Genomic DNA, 21,037 nt, shown 5'->3' with positions numbered 1-21,037 from the left:
ATTCTTCCCAAATCAAATGCGAGATGTTAGCTCAGAAAGGTTTGTAAACAACTCGCGCCACGCCAGGAGACTTATCTCACCTCATGAAACTGCAGACGTCACAAGTGGATCCGAATTTCCCGAGAAAAGTACTGCATTGCAAATGCGTTTTCTATCTCGCTGCAGCGTTGACCAGAAAGTCACCAAGGCTTTTCGAGGTCTTTTGACGAAACCAAGAGCCCTTGTCTCTTCCTGCGTGGGTTTTTTTCCTTTACTGCACAGAAATGGATTATTTATTTCTTCTTTGAGCCTATTTTCGTTTCTTCGTTTCGTTTCTAGTCAAGGGCTTGTTTTACTTTACTACTGGAAATCACACAATTTGCTCACAATTTGCACATCAAATGACTTATTTTACTGGCCATGTTATCAATTCGTGGATATCACGAGTTGGATTAAAAGCGTTTTGATTTTTTTCTGTTTCTTTTTTTTTTTTTTTTTTCTTTTTCTGATTTTGACAACTAGTGTGCATGTTTTACAATGCCTCATTCACTAGACTTAAATTCTTCTTAACCTATTCATTTATCACTGAAACCGGTTCAAATTAGATATTCTGTCCGACAAACAGAGGCAAACGAGAACGCGCGAGAGGAAAATGAACAGATCATTTGTCCCAAACTAGATTTCCTAAACGAAGCCTTAATTAACGCTATCACAGCGTCTTGTTATTTACAGGGGTTGTGTTAATCTATTCAGGATAGACCGGAGGAAATAGGACATTCTTGTCGTGAAATGTCTTTTCAGTGTTGCCGTTTTACCTCGGTTTCAAAATGAGTTCTGGTAAATACGCAATTAACTTTTGGTATGGAAATAATCTAAATTCATTTGCAAGACATCGTGCAACTAAAATTCATTTCCATATGGTTATGCAATAGAGCTCTTTGTGAAACAAATGACCTATTCAACTGAAACAAATATTCAGGTTCCTCGCGATGAAGCTCTCACGTGCAAATCTTAAGATTTGATTCTTTTCCCCTGGGTCGTGCATCTTATTTGCATTTTATTCTTTCGTTCCTCGTGGTCGAGAAGGCTTTTCTTCCTCGACGGAAGGAATCTTCTTAACAAGTGAAGGAAGACGCCGTGAAAGCCGTCAGCATAAAGGGAATTGTGGAGTATGTTTCAACGGAAAGACTTAATATGGACCAGCTACTCAATACCTGGTTTATCCTGCTTCGAAGGATGAACGAAAATGTACGGACAGTTAAGTTGTGGGAAATAGCGTGAGTGAACTCAAAGTAAGTTGCCGCACAATTGTTAAAGCGATGAAAACGAATCGTAGGTTAAAGCTACTGACTCAAATAATGTCACTGAAAGCATTATATTTAGTGGATGTGAGGTTTTTCGAAGGGGCATTTCTTGAGTAAATTACTCTTACATTTATTTCCAGTAACGAAGTTCCTTTAAGGTGAACCAAAAATCTCCATCGTATAGTAGATTAGAACAGAACTCAAAGAAACTAGAAGAAGAATTGTTTGCTTAGTATTTTTGAAAATTGCTCATAAGATAGTGAATGCATGCAGTAAAATATTTGATGCCTAAGGTTACTTCTGGGTTGGCAGTTTGTACCATTGGCGCTGAAAACATCGCTAAACAAAATCAATCAGGTTTATTGGAATGACAAGTGCTGTGGTGCTGTTCTTGAATTACTCGCTTTTAAGCAGTTCACAATTCGAACATTTTTCCACAAGATATTAGCAAATCCTTAGGGCTTATCAAAAACAGAATCGAAGGCTGAATTATGTTTCAAGTTTCTGTTTATATTGTATAGCGTTTCTCTTGCGCAGAGAACATAGAGCCTAAGAGAATTTGTTCTGATGACATTTACTCATCCAAGCATTGCTATTCTCTTTTTAATTTTGTAAGCTGAAATACCATTAAAGCAACACTTTGATAAGGCACGGCGGGAACATACCACTCGTAGAGATCTAGTACGCGAAGGTAAGTTTTCGGATGAATCCTGAAATAAAAATAGTCCTATAGTATGTAAATGTGACTACTGTTACAATATCACAAGCAGTACATTTTAAAGCTAAAAATGTAAAACCAACAACCCTTCAGATGAAATTTGGAGTTTCAAAAGGAGTTTCTTAACTCACTGAACATCATACTTGTATCAATGTGGTCTCTACTTCGTCTGCAAGAGTGCTAAAGCTAGGGAAACAATTTAAGCTATGAAGTGTGTTTTGTCACTCCAGCGTCACTGGGAGATCGGAGAAAAGTTGACAAACAATTGTTAAGCTCAAAATTTTCCAGCTCTACATTTTTGTTGTATACCTCAGTTACAAGCATTTTGCTGCGAGGCATCAACATGAAACATTCAAAATATTAACTATTCAGTATGAGAACGACGAATAGCTTGTCAATAATAATACCTACTTATCCCGAGTATTTTTATTCATTCATTCATTCATTCATTCTGTTTATTTTGCCTTTTTACTTAATATGCAGTATTTATAAATGTTTTAATGTGAGGCGAGGTGACCTGTAGAAACCATCAGGCTTTTAGTTGAGGCCACCTCGTACGTAACAATACGGTTACATAAATAGTGCAACAGTGTGCGGCTTTGCCAGTTCAGTAATTATTTTAGTAAAAATTCTAGTAGTTTTTTCTTAAAATTGAGAAAACTTAACAATGAAGTGATTGTAACAGGAAGGGAATTCCAGATCTTTGGACCTTGGTAAAGAATTTATCAATTTTATCAATTTCAGGTGGACTTCACCTGAAATTTATCAATTTCAAGTGAAGCACCGTTAAAGAATCTTTATAAGAGTATGGAAAGAAGAATGCGACTTAAATGAATTCCATAAAGGTAAGCTTCAGAAACCAAGTAAAACCCTTCATGCAATAAATATCAAGAAAATAGGTTCGCATTTTGGTCATATTAAGGCTAGTGTTATAATGGCAATGTATTGAAATATTCAAGTTATCGATCTCTTTAGGAATAAATACGTTTAAACATCAAAGGAAACTATATTTATCTCCCCTGGAGTGAAACGGAAAATGGCCGTACTGATTTCAAACTTATGTTTGGGACAAAAATGATCAAATATTAAGGAACTGAATTTGTTTCTAAAACTGATCAAAAAAAGAAGAAAAATTTTGTTGACAGAATTTGAAAAATTTAAAATTTTTTGACAGACATTTAACTGTGCCAATGTTTGGCTGCGTGATTTCTATAACTACTGTGTACACTCTTAAATTTCCAAGTTTCCTTTGAATGCAGTTTCTTTAAGCTTTTGCCACTATATACATCTCTACAGTTTAAACATCCCCTTGTGTTATCCCTGTCGAGTTTTCGCAATCTGCATGTATTTTCAGAAAATTACTGGTGTGATTAAGTATTTTCTCATGCAGTAATTGAGCCATTTTAGGACTATTGCATTTCTAATAAAATTCCTTATATGTTCGCATGTACTGTGCGTGACAAAATTCGACGCATTGAGGCTCTCCAAAACATAAAATTTGATTCTTTACAGATTGATTTCAAATCATATTGAAATAATTTTAGTAATAAGTTGCTAAACTTCGAAAAAAATGAGTGTTTTGTAACGACTGGCTGCTTTTCTACGAGTTGCCCAAAATTTCGCTGAATCTACAACAAAGTAGGATAGTTTTGTGTGAATCGCTATAACTGTAATATCAAAGTTCAACAGTGTGCATCTACATTCTCAAAGCAGGATTAATTTTTCTGTGAAAAACTGGACAAAACAGCGACGTAATGTAAGTGCCAGGTGATCGATACCCTTTATTTCTATCAAATTCTCTGAGGAATTTTTTTTTTTTTGGAAGAAACAAAATTCAGGGAATCACCGTTTTCTCCAAGAAAGGAGTAACTCTCTAACGTAAACGCCTGCTGTTTGTGAACAGTGAATAATATCATTTTATTTTATTTTTATTTTCCAAATTGGTGAAAAGAGGGCTAACAAAGCGACGTTAATTTAACTGGGTTCTCTTGAGGTTTTTGTTTTTTTCACTACGTTTAAACTACCATTTAAGAAGATCCTTTATTGTGCCCCACTCTTTGTAACAGTCAAACAAAAGTTAAATTTCAACCTCTTTTATATAGCTCTTTTACCGATTCTCTTCTCCGTGTGAACTTGACAACTGGTGATGCAAAAAATTTATCACGTGACCAAGCCTTTACAATTTCAATGGTATGATCGGAATGTAAACAAAAATAACCACGTCAAATCCACTGACTTCGTGAGTGTTTGTTTTTGTAATGAAATGAAATGTTTAATTTATGGCAAAATAAGAAAATACTTAAAAAATTATTGAGTTTTGAAACTAAAGTACCTTTACACATATCTTCATTTGTAATTTTACACCGTGTCGACGCTCGACTTGTACGAAAAAAGACTGATTTTCGTTCCGTTGTTTGTTTCAACGTATTTACTCCCACTTGCAAAAATTTTGCAATCGACTAACTTTTTCAAAGCTTTTTTTTTAGAGATGAGCGTTGGTCTCGATGATGCTAACAATAAAATATAATTAACTTTTATGAAGTTTTCAAATTTTCAAAGCCAAGGGGAATAATAGCCTGCGAACGCAGACGTATTTCCGGCTGTCGCTTGTCTCCGCTGAAAAATAACGTCTGCGAACCCGAGCCAGGAAACGATTTCTGTGACGTAATGACTTTTGTTTCTCCTTGGCCAATCAGATTCCATGATAGAATGAAACTTGACTGCTCCTCGCAGCGAATACCTCGCGCAGTAGTTCTGGGGTTACTTGAGCTAAACTGTGATTGGCTTAAAATTCCTACGTCACAGAAATCGTTTCCTGGCTCGGGCTCGCAGACGTTATTTTCGGCGGAGACAAGCGACAGCCGGAAATACTTCTGCGTTCGCAGGCTAGGGGAATAAGTGATCTTGACTTGATTGGAGCTGATTTTACGCTCATAAACCTGCGGTTTATATCTGACTTACCGGTTCTGTAGATGTTTTGAACTTTATTTGGCTCATTATTTGTCATTAACCGTCCAGTAACTCATATGTATATTTTCTATTTTGGATCATGTGATGTTTTCTTGAGAATTGCTCCTTTGTTTCTCCAAAAATTATACATTCAAATACACGTGTTGAAATGTGAAAATAAAATGATTACATTATATTGTTCTCGTCAAGTGCTCGCTGAAATCGCAAAGAAATTATTTCTCGTATTACTTGGCTTTTACGAAAATCATGACGAAAATGATTTTCATTTGTCTAGACAAACTGTATCTTTTGACAGGGCAGGTTAGTATTATTAGGCATCAAAAAAATAATCCAGGCTAATTTACCTCGTAATTTATGTGCGCTAATTTGATGAACGTTTGGATTGATCAACATCTATTTTCTCCTTGCATTAGCAACATATTTTCAAGGACAAAAGTTGAGAGAAGAAGGAAATTCACTGCCATACATGAAAGATTGTCTTGATGTACCAAATCATTTTCATGGGCGAGCATTGAACTAAACCACATGCAATACTGAACATAGACTTGGAAAATTCTTTGAAGGTTTCCATATTTAACCCGTACATTTTCTTTCTCTCTTAGTGTCTTCAACAAAGCTTACTGAATGCGGTGGATCGAAATCCAGAACACAGACTCCGCAGAGGAAAAGAGTTCATAAAGAAGCCAGGAATATAAGACAAGATAGTTACAGGTTAACATAACTTAAGATAATGTTTTCCAGTCATCAGAAAGAATCTACCAAACTTTAGTCAAGGAATAACTGTTCTCACAAAACCTGCAAGAATCGAGTCGTAAAACTTAAACTTACAAAAAAACTAAGGAAAGAAATGGAACATTGTCAGGAGACGAGAGAATTATTTCCTAGTACTCTAGCATCCAATTGTCTGACATAATAAATTCAATTTTTGTTTAGGTCAACTATTGTTTCAACTGCTGTCATACTGAGGTATTTTGGACTGAAAAACACTTCCAAAGACTGTTGATATCAATCTCGCCTTCATCGTTTTAACTTAGTGCCTTGCAAAAATGTTTGAAATCGTGCAAAATATTCCTACTAAATAGCTTAGGTAGGGTTTTTTTTTCGGTGTAATAACAGAGCAAAATATTACCGCCGCAAAATAGTACAACGGAGCATCTAATCAAAACATGTGAGAATATGTGACGATCACATGTTCTGTTGTGTTATTTTGTGGCGGTAATGTTTTGCTCTGTGATTATACTGGAAAGTGCGTGAGTTATTTAGGAGTATTTTGCACGAATTCAGAAATCAATTTGCTCTTTGGTTATTTTAGCTTTTATTTTACGACAGTCAAGATCTTTAAATACTCAGTTGCAACTAGAAAGTATTTATCAATGCAAAATCGTTTTCAAACTTTATTAACGAGATTTTTAGTAGGGTTTGTTTATATTTACAAGCGGTCTTTAGATTTAACAATTTAGCTTGAGAAGGAGCAGTATTCGTTTCCAGTTTTTTTTTTTTTTTTTTTTCATTTTCCCCTCAGTTATTTTTCTATGAATACTGGAATAAGGTATTTATAATATCCAGATTTCGCAACAGTATTGTATAATCGTTACTTTTATTCAAACTTTGTAATCAAGCGTAATGAAAGCTTAATAAAATGAAAGCAATCAATGAAATGTTTTCACAACTTTAATTGTGTCTATCATCTATTGTCTTATTTACTTATTCAATAAACAAATAATTTTAAAAAATTCGCGCTTTTAAAAGAGGCCTGGAAACTATTCGGAATGTAGGCTATCTCTTTTACTATTTTTTGACTATGTAGGGTTGCCGCGAAGAAAAAATTCTGCGCTTTTGAACAGGGTCTAGTCAGAAATCAAACACATATTTGGACTTTTGATGGGAAAAACCATTTGCCCAGTGCAAGATTTTTCCCGCCAAAAGACAGTATATTTTTGACTCAAAACCAGACACCATTCAAAAACTCAGACTTTTTTTCTAAGGACATTTTTCCCGCCAAAAGACTTAGTATTTTTTTTGACTTGTTTTTGCTTGCTTTTAAAAGTGGAAAATTTTCTCACCAAGACTCAGTTTTTATTTCAACTCTTTTCTTGCCCTCTTTTAAAAGCGCAAAATTTCCTGCCAAAAGACTTAGGTTTTGTTCGACGTTTTTTGCCACGAGCTGACGAGTTAAAGAAGATCTCCTCTAAACTAGATCCGATTTCTGTTGTCAAGTCAACACGAGCTATGACGATTCAAAACATTTTATTTCAACATTTCTTCGCTTTGCTCGTAACGTGTACTCTTTTGGCTTTTGTCAACGGCTTTGAACCTGAAAGAAAAGCAAATAAAAACATTATTCAAAACATCAAAAACATTTAGAACAGTGCGCTCACTTTTATATAAGAACCCACTAACTAGGAACGTCTGGGCTAAGCTTGGCAAAATTTTTAATACATGTCAAGATCACTTTGATTTCATCTTCTTTTCTCGTTTTTGCATTTTGCAGAAGATATAAAACAACTAAAATATCCTAAAACATCCTAGTAAAGCAACTCAGCTGAGTCGAAAACTCTAAGTTACTATGGGCTAATAACATGAGTAGAATCTTACACTCCGCACTACGAATCCCAAGTTCAGAATATAAGTTCTCGTTACTTTTTTCTATACAACATTCAATGGAGGGTTCTGAGAATTTGTTTTAAATCAAGACAATATTTTCCCAGCTGTTTGCTTGGCAACTAATGTGTGATTTGCTATCAGAACCCATATTGGTTCCTCAAACAGGCTTAGCACGATAGTCGCTGCACACGAATAAATTGCAATAGGCCCTTTGCAGCTAAGCCATCACGTGACCTATTTTTCATAACGAATGCCAGAAATGGAAAAAGCATGTCGAAAATATCAAAATGGCCAAGTTTGAGGCCCCCATCATTAAAGAACGAGATTTTATGACGGTCCAAATCTTTAAAATAATAAGAAGATTTGTATGGAAAACGTTGCTGGAGAGCAAGATCTTGCTCTCCAGCAACATGTTACATACAAATCTTCTAAATATTCCGAAAATTCAAACTGTCGTATAAACTTACTCTTTAATTCCAGGGGCCTCAAACTTGGCCATTTTGGTATTTTCGATGCGCTCTTTCCATTTCTGGCATTCTTTAAGTTATAGCCCATAATATAAAAATTTTCTAAGAAAAATTTGGTCACGTGACCCCAGCTGCAAAGGGTCTATTCTCTCAAAATTATATTCGAAGTAACTCGGTTATGAAAATTGAACCAAGTGGTTATTTTATCTGCCTTAACCTGTAACATTTCTGAAACGATTCACACAACCAAACAGTTTTTGTAACACTGGAAAAAGTTTCCTTCGATTTGTCTCTAAATATTCAAACGAGCATGGCGCAATAGCTTGTCCCAAGAAATTTGAGATCAACTTATTGTGTAAAAAAAAAATGTATATAGGCGCTCTTTAGCATTTATGTCACTTGTAATTTGTGAGAGGATCGAAAACATGTCAGACAAAAAATATACTTGTGTTTTGTTCTCGCAGTGTTTTATTTGATCTATATTTGAAAAACCCAATCGAGTAATAATCTGATATATATGCACACAGTATACTTATTAATTATATTCTTAGATTTAAGTAACACTCCGAGATTGTACTCACCACGGTTGACAGTTGTTCTTCGGGCCAGTTAAATGGTCCAGAGGCTGTCGAGAAAAGTAAAAATTAATAGGGGAAGTAGTAGGAAATCAAGTACATCACGGCATTCCTGACTGAAATGAGGTGAGATAAGCGTAGATGATTCATTCTACCCAGAGGTCATAAAGTATTTCTGCTGACTCAACGAGAGATGGAAAACGCAACATGTTAGAGAAAGGAGTCGGACATTATAATGAATAACAATTAACTTTCAATATTAAACGTTCTTTCATGCTTTCAGGCTCCGTCTAAACGACACCAAACAAATTTCTAGACTCACAGGGAACTAAATATAGCCACTAAATGAGATATCAAATATTTCAGGCCAGTTACCTTGCAAAGACGAGTCCTATCATCGTGGCAAATTCAGTTCTAGACTTGCAGCGTATTTTGCCGTCCAAACGTTTGCGTCTCCCTGAAGTTTTGGTTTGATGTTTACTGCGTTTCTCACTTAACAAACTTTAGGAATTTCTTCTTTCCCCGAAGCTTGGGAATTTATCAAACTCTCAAACTCAGTGTTCAACAGAGACTCCTTTAGAACGTGGACTATCGAAGGAACCGTTTCACACGTGCAGCAAATCTTGAATACATTAATTTTCGAAAATGGTTACGATCTCTGCCATTGGCCAAACAGAAACAATGATGAAGACACTCACACTTTTTATTCATTTTTAACTTCTCCAAAAACAAGAAAAAAAAAATATACCAAAAATAAAAGGATACAAACAAAAACAAAAAACGAAAAAAAAAAAAAACCATTGGCCTGTTTCAAACTTTAGTTGCGTTTATTCATCTCAAAATTCCGGAAACTCAGAGAATTATTAAAATTACGAATATTGTACCTCGCGAGGTTCTTTTCGATTCATTTTTCATTCGTCACTGGAAATAGCCAGAAATTCAAACAGGAATTTTTGGTCGAAAGGAAAGCGTCATTCACTTAGGGTTTTCTTTTTTCGCAATCTTGAAATTTTTAACTTTTAGTAACTGTTTACTCGTCCCAAGCAGAACATTTGATATGTCAACTATTTGTTACTTCGTGTAATCTTGCCATAGCAACCGCATTTTGACATGCTGGTCAAGCCAAGTTTCGTCTTTTTCACGGAATTTTACGAGAAACATTTAAGAAGGTAAGCGAATAGTTCGGAAATTTCCTGGGAAATATTACAACAACAAAATTCGAGACTTCCGCTCCTTTTTTTTTTTTTTTTTTTTTTTTTTTTTCGCATTTGGAATTCGCATTTCCGGAATTTCCGGAAACTTTCCCAAGCTATTTCCGTACCATTTGCTCCCTTTTCGGAGTTACGGAATGTTTTGGCCGAATGGAAAACGTCCGCCAGAAACTCCAATCGAAAATTTCACGAGCGGACTCGAAGGGAACGGAAATGTTGAAGAAAGAAAAGTTAACAGAAAGCAAAACTAAGAAGCAATGAAATTCAATGTCCTACCTACACTCTGAAAGTGACGTCTTTTTCTGCGTTAAACGGGGTCCCAGCTTTTTGCTACAGCTAAGCCTTAATTAAAACTAAAATTAAGGGTGTTTTCATCAACTTGTACCGTTGCTATGGTAACTTGTAATGCTAAGAAAATGTGTATAACTTTTTCGCCAATAATTGGGTGATGTAGCAGCTCTCGTTTGGTCTCACATGAATGGCTTGCTACCCTTTGAGAGGACAATAGAACAAACAACAGAAACAATGCCTCTAGCCCTAAAACAATAACAGCTGCTAACAATGAAGAGAATTACAAGCTTACGAGAGATGCTACACTTCTGCAATAATTGAGCATTAGTTTGATGCCCTTACACTTGTGTCAACTGAAAATGAAGAGTTGCATTATTTACCTATCAAAGTAGAAATGTTGTAACATTGTGGAAACCACGTCAACCTTTCCCAACACGATTTCACAAACCGCGACAGTAACCCCTTAAGGCTTGTACAATCCATCAAACAGAATGCTTCTCGCCGTAAAAGGTAATAAACGCAGTAGGTAGGTAGGTAGGTAGAGCATATCCAGGTTTCTATAGCATGAAGCACTTAAAGTACTTTACTCCCCCTCTGGTTAGGATGGTAGTTCATTGCAGGGTGGGTTACCCCCAGCTTTAAGATCGCCGGTACCCATTTCTACATCTGGGGGGAGGGAGGCACTGTGAGAGTGAAGTGCCTTGCCCAAGAACACCACACAATGTCCCCGGGCTGGGCTCGAACCCAGACCGCCTGAGAAAGTACAAGGAGAAAGGCACACAGGGATTCAAGAACTCATCTTTACTTCTGTCACGAGATAAATTATTACACACGTCAGAAGTTAGATCAGTAAGAAGACGGAGATTGATAAAACGGCAATCCTTAACTTGGTATGAGACTATGTTCAAGGATACTGGAAGCTAAAAAAAACTTCTACTGTAGGTCTTTTCCTTCTTTGCGTGGTTAAAACAAAAAAAAAAACGAAATATATTTACATCGAGCTACATGTACATAAAAGGGACGAACAAACGGCTATCACTGGGTGTAATTTCCGACATGGAAAGCTGGTAGCTTTTGTTTTCCAATGGTGCGCGTTCCAATTTCGCCGTTCGTAGATACAGCATTCTTCTCGTTTCAAGTTGCCAAGCAACAGACATGTTCGAGGATTCCTTTAGCGAAGATGTTTCCACGTCAGCGAGGAGGTGGAGGCCCAAACCTCTGCGGCCCGCCCGGTGGAAAAGGACCTGGAAACAAAGCAATCAAAACAGTGCTTTTCAGTTTATTTGATTATTTAACCCTTAAGCAATACTAGCGGCGATAACTTGTTTCGCCGCTGTAACAAATCAAAGAAGGCAGCCCGTCAGAGTGACGGGCTGCATACCTTAGAGAGGAAAAGCTTGACTTTATACGCTACGCTAGAAGAAAAACTCAAAACAATGGTTGAATAATGTAGAAAATCCTACTGGTAATAATAGCCAAAAGGCACAAGTATAGTTGTAACACTAGGCAGTATAGATGGAAACTGAATTTGCAAGTTTCTCGAGAAAATTACCAATCAATCAATATTGGAGCCAGTTCGACTGTTGAGAGAAGAAAAGAGACGACAAAGCAATCTTTGCAGCTGTACAACTTTTAGGCTTAGGCACTACATGTATATATAATAACTGCTATTGTTGTTGTCACTGTTGTAGTTGTTTGGGGGAAGATCGTATGGAACGTACGCTCAAAACAAATTCTCTGAAAGATTGTCAAAAACAAATACCGAGGCTAAAAAGTCTTCAGAAATTATTGGCGCGAAAGTCCATAAGTTTCAGCGTTCCGGTTTCCCCCCGCGGTGATACCCTCGGCCCAGGCTATCACTCTTTTTTTCGAAGTAAGCTATAATATACACCGACTTTCTCTTCGCGTTATTGTACATAATGAACACAACACTCCACAGCGGAGCTTTAACTAAGTGTAACAGCAAATACAAATGAATTCATAACAATTGCCTTTTTGCACAGGGATACTGTTAGTTGACTAACGTCACGATATGCAATATCAAACAGGGCACTTTGCAGTCACCCACCTCCAGGCGGCATCATCCTAAATGGCATTGGGGGCGGAGGACCCAACAGACTCGGTATTCCACCGGGTGGTCCCATGTCATTCTGCATGGGCGGTCTACCACCAAACTGCATGGGAGGTGGTCTGGGTAGGAGACCGCCACCTGGGTGATCTGGACGACCAAGCAGAGGCTGTTGAACCAAGTTGATGCTTCATTAGAGTGGTTTTCAGTTAAGCATGTTGTAGAACCAAACCAAAACCAATTGCTTGCCTATGAAACTACTCGGCCAGTCAGCAAAAGCCAAAACCAAAGTAACTGCCTGATTACTTTCGACACTCGCTAGTAAACTGCTCTACATGTATATCTAAGTATTGATTGTACGCCTCCAAAAAGTCACAATAAACTAAGGACATTTCATATTTAGTCAAAAAGTAAGGAAATATTGGTTTGGAGGTAAATGGCAAGTGAATACGTCTTACGGTTTACCTTCTTGAAAAGTTGTTTTTTGAGGGGAAAGAAAGGAAGGCAAAGTGAAAAAACGATTGCCATTTACCCCCAAAATGAAATTTTTGAACTTTTGACTAAGTGGAAAGTGTCCTAAGTCTACTTTCCTTTACAAATGGCAAAAAGGGATTTTTCCAAGATGACGGCAGAATTTCCACTAGCAGGTACATGTATCTGTAGAATGCTGTAAACAGGCTAGGTACTGTCCATTACGTTTGTTCATTGCCGCTGTAGCACGTGGGTATAAAGAAGGTTGGTTGAACATTCAAATGCAGTGTAAACAGATATTCAAATATACAAGGTAGCAAATAGTGGTGTTGCGAAAATGCATAGAGCATACATGTACATTAGAGACTATAGTAGCACTGTTAATAGGTAAAAGCTGTCTGGATAAATCCTGATAAACCCTGTCAAATGTCTTGAAGCAGCAGGTGGGATAATGAAAGTAGGAAGTACATGTAAGGGCCAAATATATATTTGCTGTTAGTCAGAATTAGTGAACTCCAGTCAAAGCTAGAAGTAAATAATTTACTTCAGGTGGCAAAATTGGCAGCTGCTGGCACACTTTGACAGGGCTTAAAAAGACATACATAAAGGTACTATACAGAACAATATTTCAACATGGGTAACTGAAATGACCTGGTTAGCACGACATGTATTAAATGCAAAGAAAATTCAAACACTACATGTGTAAAATGTGCAACCCTGACCTGAGGTGGTGGTGGCATGTTTGGCGGTACAGGTGGTGCAAACTGACCTCCCTCCATGGGTGGAGGTGGGGGTGGTATTTGGCCTGGGGGACCTACTGCACCAGGTGGGGGAGGGGGAGGTGGTTGGTCAGGCTGTCCAGGCATTGGAGGCATGCCAGGCATTCTTGGAGGAAACATTCCTGGTGGCGGGAAGCCAGGTGGCGGCATCATACCAGGTGGAGGCATACCTGTTAACAGAAACAAACCATGACAAAAAAAAAAAAAAAGATATAGTTATATGGTTAAGTTCAATGGCAAAAGGTTGAGATTTAGGATTACAAGTGGCCTGTTACAGGTTCTTGGTCTGTCAGGCCGAGAAGAAGGAATCAAGGATCAAGGCAAGCAAAAGAACAAGGGGTATTTGGAGGTTCAAATGCATGTAACTTTAAGTCTGGGGTAAACATGTTTTCTACTTCTTTGAAAAAAAAAATATTGCCAGGAAAAGTCTTTGAAACCCAGGACCTGTTGACAGATTTAGTACATAAGGGAATGAAAGACTGAGACAGCAATTGGAATCTTCCCCATACAAAGGGGCATTATTAAACGCCTAATGCCTTCGCTCAACAAAGGACTTAAATCCACCAAAGAACTTTCAATTGCCTTTTCTCATGATTATTGCTTTTAGTTTTGTCTCTTCGTTGTTATTAACATGCTATTTAAGAGCTACATGTACATGTATGTTGCATACATATTCTAGTCTGGTGACGGTATACACGATGTGGTTCTTAACAAAATATCATTCAATAATAATTATTGTTAGTTTTGTCCTTTATTGTGTGAATACTTGGACACAATAAAGATTTTCGGCTTCTCTTCCATTCTCAAAAGTAAATTAGACAATCAAATGCAAATTCTATTGCAAGATCAATATGTGAGCAGCTTGCACTAGTTGTTTTCCATAGACTAAGTAAGGAAACATGATAAGCATGCACTTTCTAAATGTAAGTAAGATACAATTTACCTGGAGGAGGCATGCCAGGTGGAACAGGAGGCATTGGCGGGCCAGATGGAGGCATATTAGGCGCACTGGGCATTGAGCTTGGTACAGGCACAGCCATGATGGCAGGCGGCATGACTGCAGCAGCTGGTGCTAGTGTTGTAGCTGCAGCAGGAGCTGGTGGTGCATCTGCAAACAGCTGATGAGGTCTGTCTGCTTGGGCGAGAGGATTTTGTGCGGCCAAGAGACGCTCTGTAAAGAGAAAATGCTTGAGATCACATTGAATGCACTCTGGAAAATATGTCTTAAATAATTTTTAAAGTGCAATGATCAAAGTGAAATACAGTGCATTTTGAAGATTGCCCTGTAACCCTGTAAGCAATTTTTCCATTGTAAACATAACCTAAGGTTAGTATTCATACTGAACATGTGTGTATATAATATTTTTGACCAACCTGCCTAGATGGAACTTTAAGAAACCCACTTACTGTACATGTAGCTACAATGTATTGGCAGGTGAGTCCCAGATACTCATAATGTATTTACCATAAGTTAAGTCTTGTAGTTTTGCAGATGTTGTTACATGTATTGTTGCTGTTGTCAAGTGCAAGATAAGACTAGATGATCCCACTAGCTAGACAAACTACTGATACTGATTGTTAGCTACTTGTGCGATGTAACTGAGTGTATTACACATCACTAAATGTCAATTATGCATTAATGTTCAATGCTCCCTCTTAGCAGAGCAATTGCCAAATACATGCAATTCCCAGATGAAAGACATGTGCACTGTACACAAAGGTGCTTTTATTAATATCCATACACACATACCTGCTGCAGAGCCGTGTCTTTCACCTTTAGCTTCTTTCTTGAATGCATAGGAGATTGTAATTGGTCGATTACACAAGTATTGCCCATTCATAGCTTCCATAGCTGCATCAGAGGCATCAAAACTTGCAAAGTTGATGAATGCAAAACCTTTGGAGTTGCCTGTCTCGGGATCTCGCATAATCTGCAAGGAATGCACTTGTGAGAATTTACACACTATCTCAGATCAAAGACAGTATGGTTGGAACCATCATTATCAAAGAAAGAAAAATTGAAATTAAAGTTCTTTAAGTAATTCATATCCATGTATTTAAGTACACATGCAATTATTTATCCATGTATTTTCTGTGGGAGTGGGGAGAGCTTACTTACTTTAGGGGTTTGGAGAATAACACCAAAAGCACTAAATGTGTCATAGAGCAGCTTTTCATCAATCTCTGGATCAAGATTTCCAATGAAAATGTTTGCACCAACATCAAGATTCTTATTGTGTGCCGATGCCTGAGAAAGAACACAGAGTGTAGAGTTAGAACCCAGAGCCATGTATGCATGTACACTTGTGTACTACAATGTTTATACATTAACCTTGCAACAAAAATAATATCCTTAACTTACATGTCTATGAGACAAATTGAAGTTTATTTTTTTTATTTCATAACAATAATTTGCGTCATATAAGAAATAGAAGACATTAAATGTGTTTCTATTGAGTTATAGAAGCATGACTGGAAGTTTGGGAGAACAAGAAATGCTGTGGGAACATGGGCTGAAAGGCAAGTGTTTACACAGCTTTCTTGAGTTCTCGCAAACTTTCACTAGTGTTTCCATTAAACAATTAGATTATGAGTTGGAGATTTCTATCATGTGATAGTTGACACCAGTGCAGCCCAAGTCAACTATCATGCATACAAATCGAATAATCTAATTGTTTCAGTATAAATCTACTAGTCAGTCAAAACTTATATTTAAATCCTCTTCAGACACCTCAAAAATATAAAGAAGAGGCCGTCATTTTGTTAACAACTGCGCACTGCTACGCTACTCACTATCTTTTCTGTTGTAGATAGTGCGTGCATGCTAGCCAATCAGAGAATGCCATTTGTGATAGAATGCTAGTAGATTTATACTAAAACTCGATAGAAACATGGTGAACATGTTTTCTGTTTATTTTAGAAAATTCTGCAATGAGAAAAGAAAACAACTTGTTTACTTTAATCATCAAAATCTGAATTCTCTTCATTGATGCATCATTGCATCAATAACTGCCTAGTTATAGAAACATGTTTTTTAACCTATCACCACGCATATTTTCTTTGACCTATTTTCTAACACTTACATACACATATTTCTACATGTGTTGTACACTGTAAAGTACAGCAAAAAGTTTTCATTCATTATTTGCAATTCTTATTCCAGCTATACTGAGTCATACATGTACATTATCAATATTATCAATCGATGGTTTTTGTACAAATTATTCTTGGTGTAAAACTTTTTTTAAAAGTTTGTACATGTATCTTGTTTCATAGTAATTTTCCTTTGTCACACATTCATCAACTAGTCTCCAACAATTGAAAATCCAAGTGGCTAATTGTACATGTAATGGGAGATTTTCTACAGTTGTAGCTCCACAAAACACTGACCACAATGAAAACTGAGCAGAGAGTTTACACATACAGTAAAAGCATAAAAGAAACTTGATTTCATCATTGCAAATAAAAGCCAATTCTTGCTCATTCAAGATCTCTGTGGCTATGTTATATTAGAATTAGCTAATCATTTTACAGTATAGAGTACATACAGCTGTGCATGTATCGAGTTATGGATGCACTACCCCAAAGAAGTTTTGAAGAGCACTTGAGAAACTACATAGAGAGCTGCTCTCAGCTACATGTATGTCTTGAGTAATTTGTACGCTTCTTGTACTAGATACATCCATAAACTTCTGGATAAACAGATGGCAAGCATTCAACAATCTTTAATAACTGCATACATGTATGTATTTACACAGTGCTAACATTCATGATTCTACATGTACATGTACATGTACTGTACCTTGTTTACTCTGATTGGTTTCCCATACACTTTTATCATGTTCATCACTTTGATGGCGTAATCAGCATCCTCCTCACCAAGAAATTCAATGAACCCATAACCTTGATGCAGCTGGGTTATACGATCTTTAGGCATGTGAACATTCACTAAAAGCATACACAAAATCAGTCTAAACAGTCTCACATGTCAACTCTTTGTATAATTATTGTGTGAACTCTGAGGCTCAAAACCCAATTATCAATACAATGTACATGTAATAATTTGTGTTTTAACATGTATTATAATAATTACATTGTACAGTGGCCTCATAGTTAGTGCACTCCTCTCCAGATCAAGCGGTCCAGGTTCAAGCCCTGGCCGGGGACGTCGTGAGAGTAAAGGCATTGTGGGAGTAATTAAAGTGTCTCACCCACATGTAAGAACACAACACAGTGATCAAAGCCAGGGGTCAAACCCAGACTGTTTGGCTCAGAGTCCAGTGGACTTACTATTGGGCCACTGTGATCTCGTACTAACAACCAGTAAAGATCTTGTTGCAAAATCCCATTTAGTCATGGTACTATCGGTCATTCTTTGCAAAAATATTATTACTTTGCATCCAAGCTTCAAGAACACCTTTCGAGCATCTGTACAGTACTGAGCTTTCAATTGGTACAATACTTTTATAGTAATCACCAGTGATGGCAATCAAATGTGGGACAAAGGGAGTTTTTGTCCACTGCTACATTTTTGTTCAGTGACAGTGCAGCTGAACAAGGTGTGCAGTACATTGTATACATGGATTTTCAAAAAACTTCAACTTACCAACTGGCCCTGCTTGGAGAAAAAGTTCCCACAGAAGAGTCTCTGAGACTTTCTCATCCAATCCTCCAACATAAATTGTGGCATCTACATGTATGAAAGAAACAAATGTTTGCTTGTCTGTGAAAACCAATAGCCTTACTGGTGAAAATGATTATAAATGCCCCAAGTCAATAAATAATTACATTATTATTGATTTGATCATATCACGATGAGATGTTTATCACCTATATGTCACAAGCATAGCACAATCAGAAAACAATTCAGTAGACCAGTCAAACGCTCTAAACACTGAACTACCATGTCTCGGAAAAAGTGCCCTCTGGTCATCCCGGACAGGTAGATTTTCCGTCTGGGCAAGTAACATTTCAACATGCACATGGACGCGTGAGAAAAGTGGTAGAGCTTAGCGTATATGGAAATCCTTAAAGTAAATCGAATGAAAGTAACAAAGCACCGGCTTTTGTCAGTCTCGTGTACAAACGATCGCTCAACGTTTCTGATGGTTACCTCTCGCGTTAGCCAAAGCGAATGGCAAAGAAGCATACAGATTTATAACTGGTATACGAACACAAAGACAGAGCATTTCGAGTGGATTTATGTGTGACATAAGCAAGCAATTCCACTTCAAGGACTTGAAAAGGATCAGAAATTTTATACATTACCTTGATTTCGTTCGGCGATCGGTCCGGCCGCCATGCTGAATTTCTTGGTATCCCAGCATCCCTCTGTCTAAAACACGATTCACCGCTGCACATTAGTACAGCCGTTTCCATGGTAGTCTCTCGGACCCAGACCATTTTCAGATCGCTACCGAAGTGAGAGACTGAATGTTAGCTCCAGAAGAAAAACCTACTGACACACTTCAGTTGAACATAAATTTGAAGAGATGTAAAAAGCGAAGAAAAAGGGGTTTTGAATCCTTTTAGACACCTCCGTTTTTGTCCTCGTCAGGGTTGTTGGTGGTAGGCAGACCGCTGTTCATGTTCCGAGGAACCATCGCAGACCGGACCCGACAAAGCGACGGAAAATCGCACTTAACTGAGGTGTCAGTAGAGCTCTTAACAGATTATTTTAATAGAGATTCTCCGTCATCCAAAAGCTTTGCATAATGGCAAAGAATAGATCACCGCTTCGAGTTTACTTGGAAGTTTAATTTCCAACCCCACAATGCATCTGATAGGTGAATCACGTCTGGCACCTGACGGAGACCAAAAAATTGGGTCAGAAAATCTTTGTACATTAGAATCTCTCATTTGTCAAACCCTCATTTTATTTAAACTCCCGGTACTTTGAACCGAAAGTGGTTGGTTACCCTTGAATTTGTTTCACTGTTATTTTTCTCTTGATTTCTCGATGCAACCCCTCAACCAATTTTAGTTTCATTTTTGACGACTTTTTAATTAAAGTTCGAGAACTCGGGATTCCTCCAAATAACCCCGTATTGCGCAATACAGATAAACAATAGCCTCCATTTGGCGCGAAGATACGCTCGAATATTTGTCTGCGGAAATTATCTGTTCCGAGAAGCGAACAGTTTACGCTCTCGGAAAACTATGAGCTTTGAAGAGCAAACAATGTGCAAGGACAAATATCCTAGCGTATTTTCACGCTAAATGGAGTCTATTGTGTTTATCATACCTTTCCAATATTTTTTGCAACACGTACAGTTTTGAAAATTAGGGAATATCACTCGGATATTCCCCAGTTTTAGCTGGAGTAAATGCAGTCACGAGACGCGTTTACACCAATCGCGTGCGAGCGAAAATGTTTGATGATAGAGTCGTCACCTGGAACCCAGACTGAGTTCCTATTGTTTGTCAGTCTGTCTGCTGCAATCCTAATATTTGGATTCTTCCTTTTGTTCCTTAAGTTATGCTCTCGTTTGCCATGAGGAAACAACACTCACCAATAGCTCATGGTGGCAAGAAGCCAGCAGTCAGCCGTCAGTTAATTTTCTTGACACTAAATCCGTCTTCTTTCCATTTGTCGTGGCTCATTTTCTTTTACAGTAGGTTGTTGGCGGGCATCATAGAGTTACAGTAAGCACATTTGAACCGTGAACATTTCACTTTTTTTTTGTTTCTTGTTCTTTTTGTACATGTATATATTATTCCTTTTTTCGGTGACGATAGGCATGTTTGAGACTTACATTAACAACATACTAAACACTCAGACTGTTGATATGAAGGGCTTTCATTCTTTGGTCACTAACAAAACGGTACAAAAACATGTCAAATGTTCACGGCTCGAGTCTCCTCATTGCTTTAATTTAATTTACTCTCAACTCAGAAAATAAATTTGAAGATCGGAAAATCTATTTCAGCGGTCCCGCTATTTGAGATCCGTTGTAAGACCACCTTAACTTTTACTGATATGTCCCCTACTTCAAACAACTAATTATACTAAATCACAAAAAATGCTGTGTTCTTACAGGATGCCGATCTACGACGCGCCCTGAAAAAAAGTTATAACGATCCAGCTGGCTAATGAAACACTGTTAGTTTTTCGTGTCAGTTTTATGCAAATTTTCTCAAGCCGTGAGCATAATCAGTGAGTCATATCATGGTCATATTGAAGCATTCTAGTGAAAACGAATCGAGTTCGGAGGTCTCGTGAAAATCCTGTCGAGGAGAAACGCTTTGAAAAATCCCAGCGTGTGCAGCAGGAAGGATTCCATCTTCAAGGGTTTACTGAAATTGTGAGTACGTACACTGTTGGTAGCTAGCATTATTTGTATAAATTTTAAGATCGACGGTCAAACCTATGACCATTATGAGCAGTGATGAACCAAGGAGACGCGCAATATTTTCTAAGTTCCTTAAATACAATCTGTAATATTAGCTGTGCAAAAATTGGAAGACTTTTCGCAATATATTTTTCAACAGATCCAGGGACAATCAGTGCTATCCTACAAATCAGCTTCTTGCTCATTATTTCTTCGCATTGATTTCTCGCTGTTTATCTATTGTAATTTACATTCCTTTGTCGACGTTC

At 37.4% G+C, this 21,037-nt stretch overlaps 2 protein-coding genes and 1 long non-coding RNA gene across 3 annotated transcripts in view; 1 reads left to right on the top strand and 2 right to left on the bottom strand.

Annotated features, from left to right (window-relative positions):
• Positions 1-7,201: 7,201 nt before the first annotated feature.
• LOC110059980 (uncharacterized) lies at positions 7,202-9,428 on the bottom strand. Its single transcript, XR_002297830.2, has 3 exons — positions 8,993-9,428; positions 8,624-8,667; positions 7,202-7,285 (listed from the first exon to the last, which is right to left on the bottom strand). It is a non-coding gene; the product is annotated as an uncharacterized LOC110059980 (long non-coding RNA).
• Positions 9,429-10,905: 1,477 nt separating this feature from the next.
• Positions 10,906-18,765, bottom strand: LOC110059896 (splicing factor 3B subunit 4-like). Its single transcript, XM_089282871.1, has 9 exons — positions 18,706-18,765; positions 18,044-18,127; positions 17,240-17,385; positions 15,557-15,685; positions 15,188-15,368; positions 14,381-14,608; positions 13,381-13,607; positions 12,188-12,356; positions 10,906-11,363 (listed from the first exon to the last, which is right to left on the bottom strand). Exons 1-9 carry the CDS (start codon positions 18,737-18,739, stop codon positions 11,311-11,313), a joined length of 1,251 nt encoding a protein of 416 aa, XP_089138997.1. The 5' UTR covers positions 18,740-18,765; the 3' UTR covers positions 10,906-11,310.
• Positions 18,766-20,570: 1,805 nt separating this feature from the next.
• Positions 20,571-21,037, top strand: part of LOC110060015 (endothelin-converting enzyme homolog) — a 36,144-nt gene continuing 35,677 nt past the window's right edge. Inside the window, exon 1 of the mRNA XM_020766744.2 lies at positions 20,571-20,741. The gene's annotated coding sequence lies outside the window, so the exon portion shown is untranslated. The remainder of the gene's footprint in view (positions 20,742-21,037) is intronic.

The sequence above is a fragment of the Orbicella faveolata genome, unplaced genomic scaffold, assembly GCF_042242905.1.
Source record: "Orbicella faveolata isolate gen_17 unplaced genomic scaffold, um_ofav_v1 contig_12, whole genome shotgun sequence".
In the NCBI taxonomy this organism is placed as follows: domain Eukaryota; kingdom Metazoa; phylum Cnidaria; class Anthozoa; order Scleractinia; family Merulinidae; genus Orbicella; species Orbicella faveolata.
This window is presented reverse-complemented; position numbering and strand designations above follow the sequence as displayed.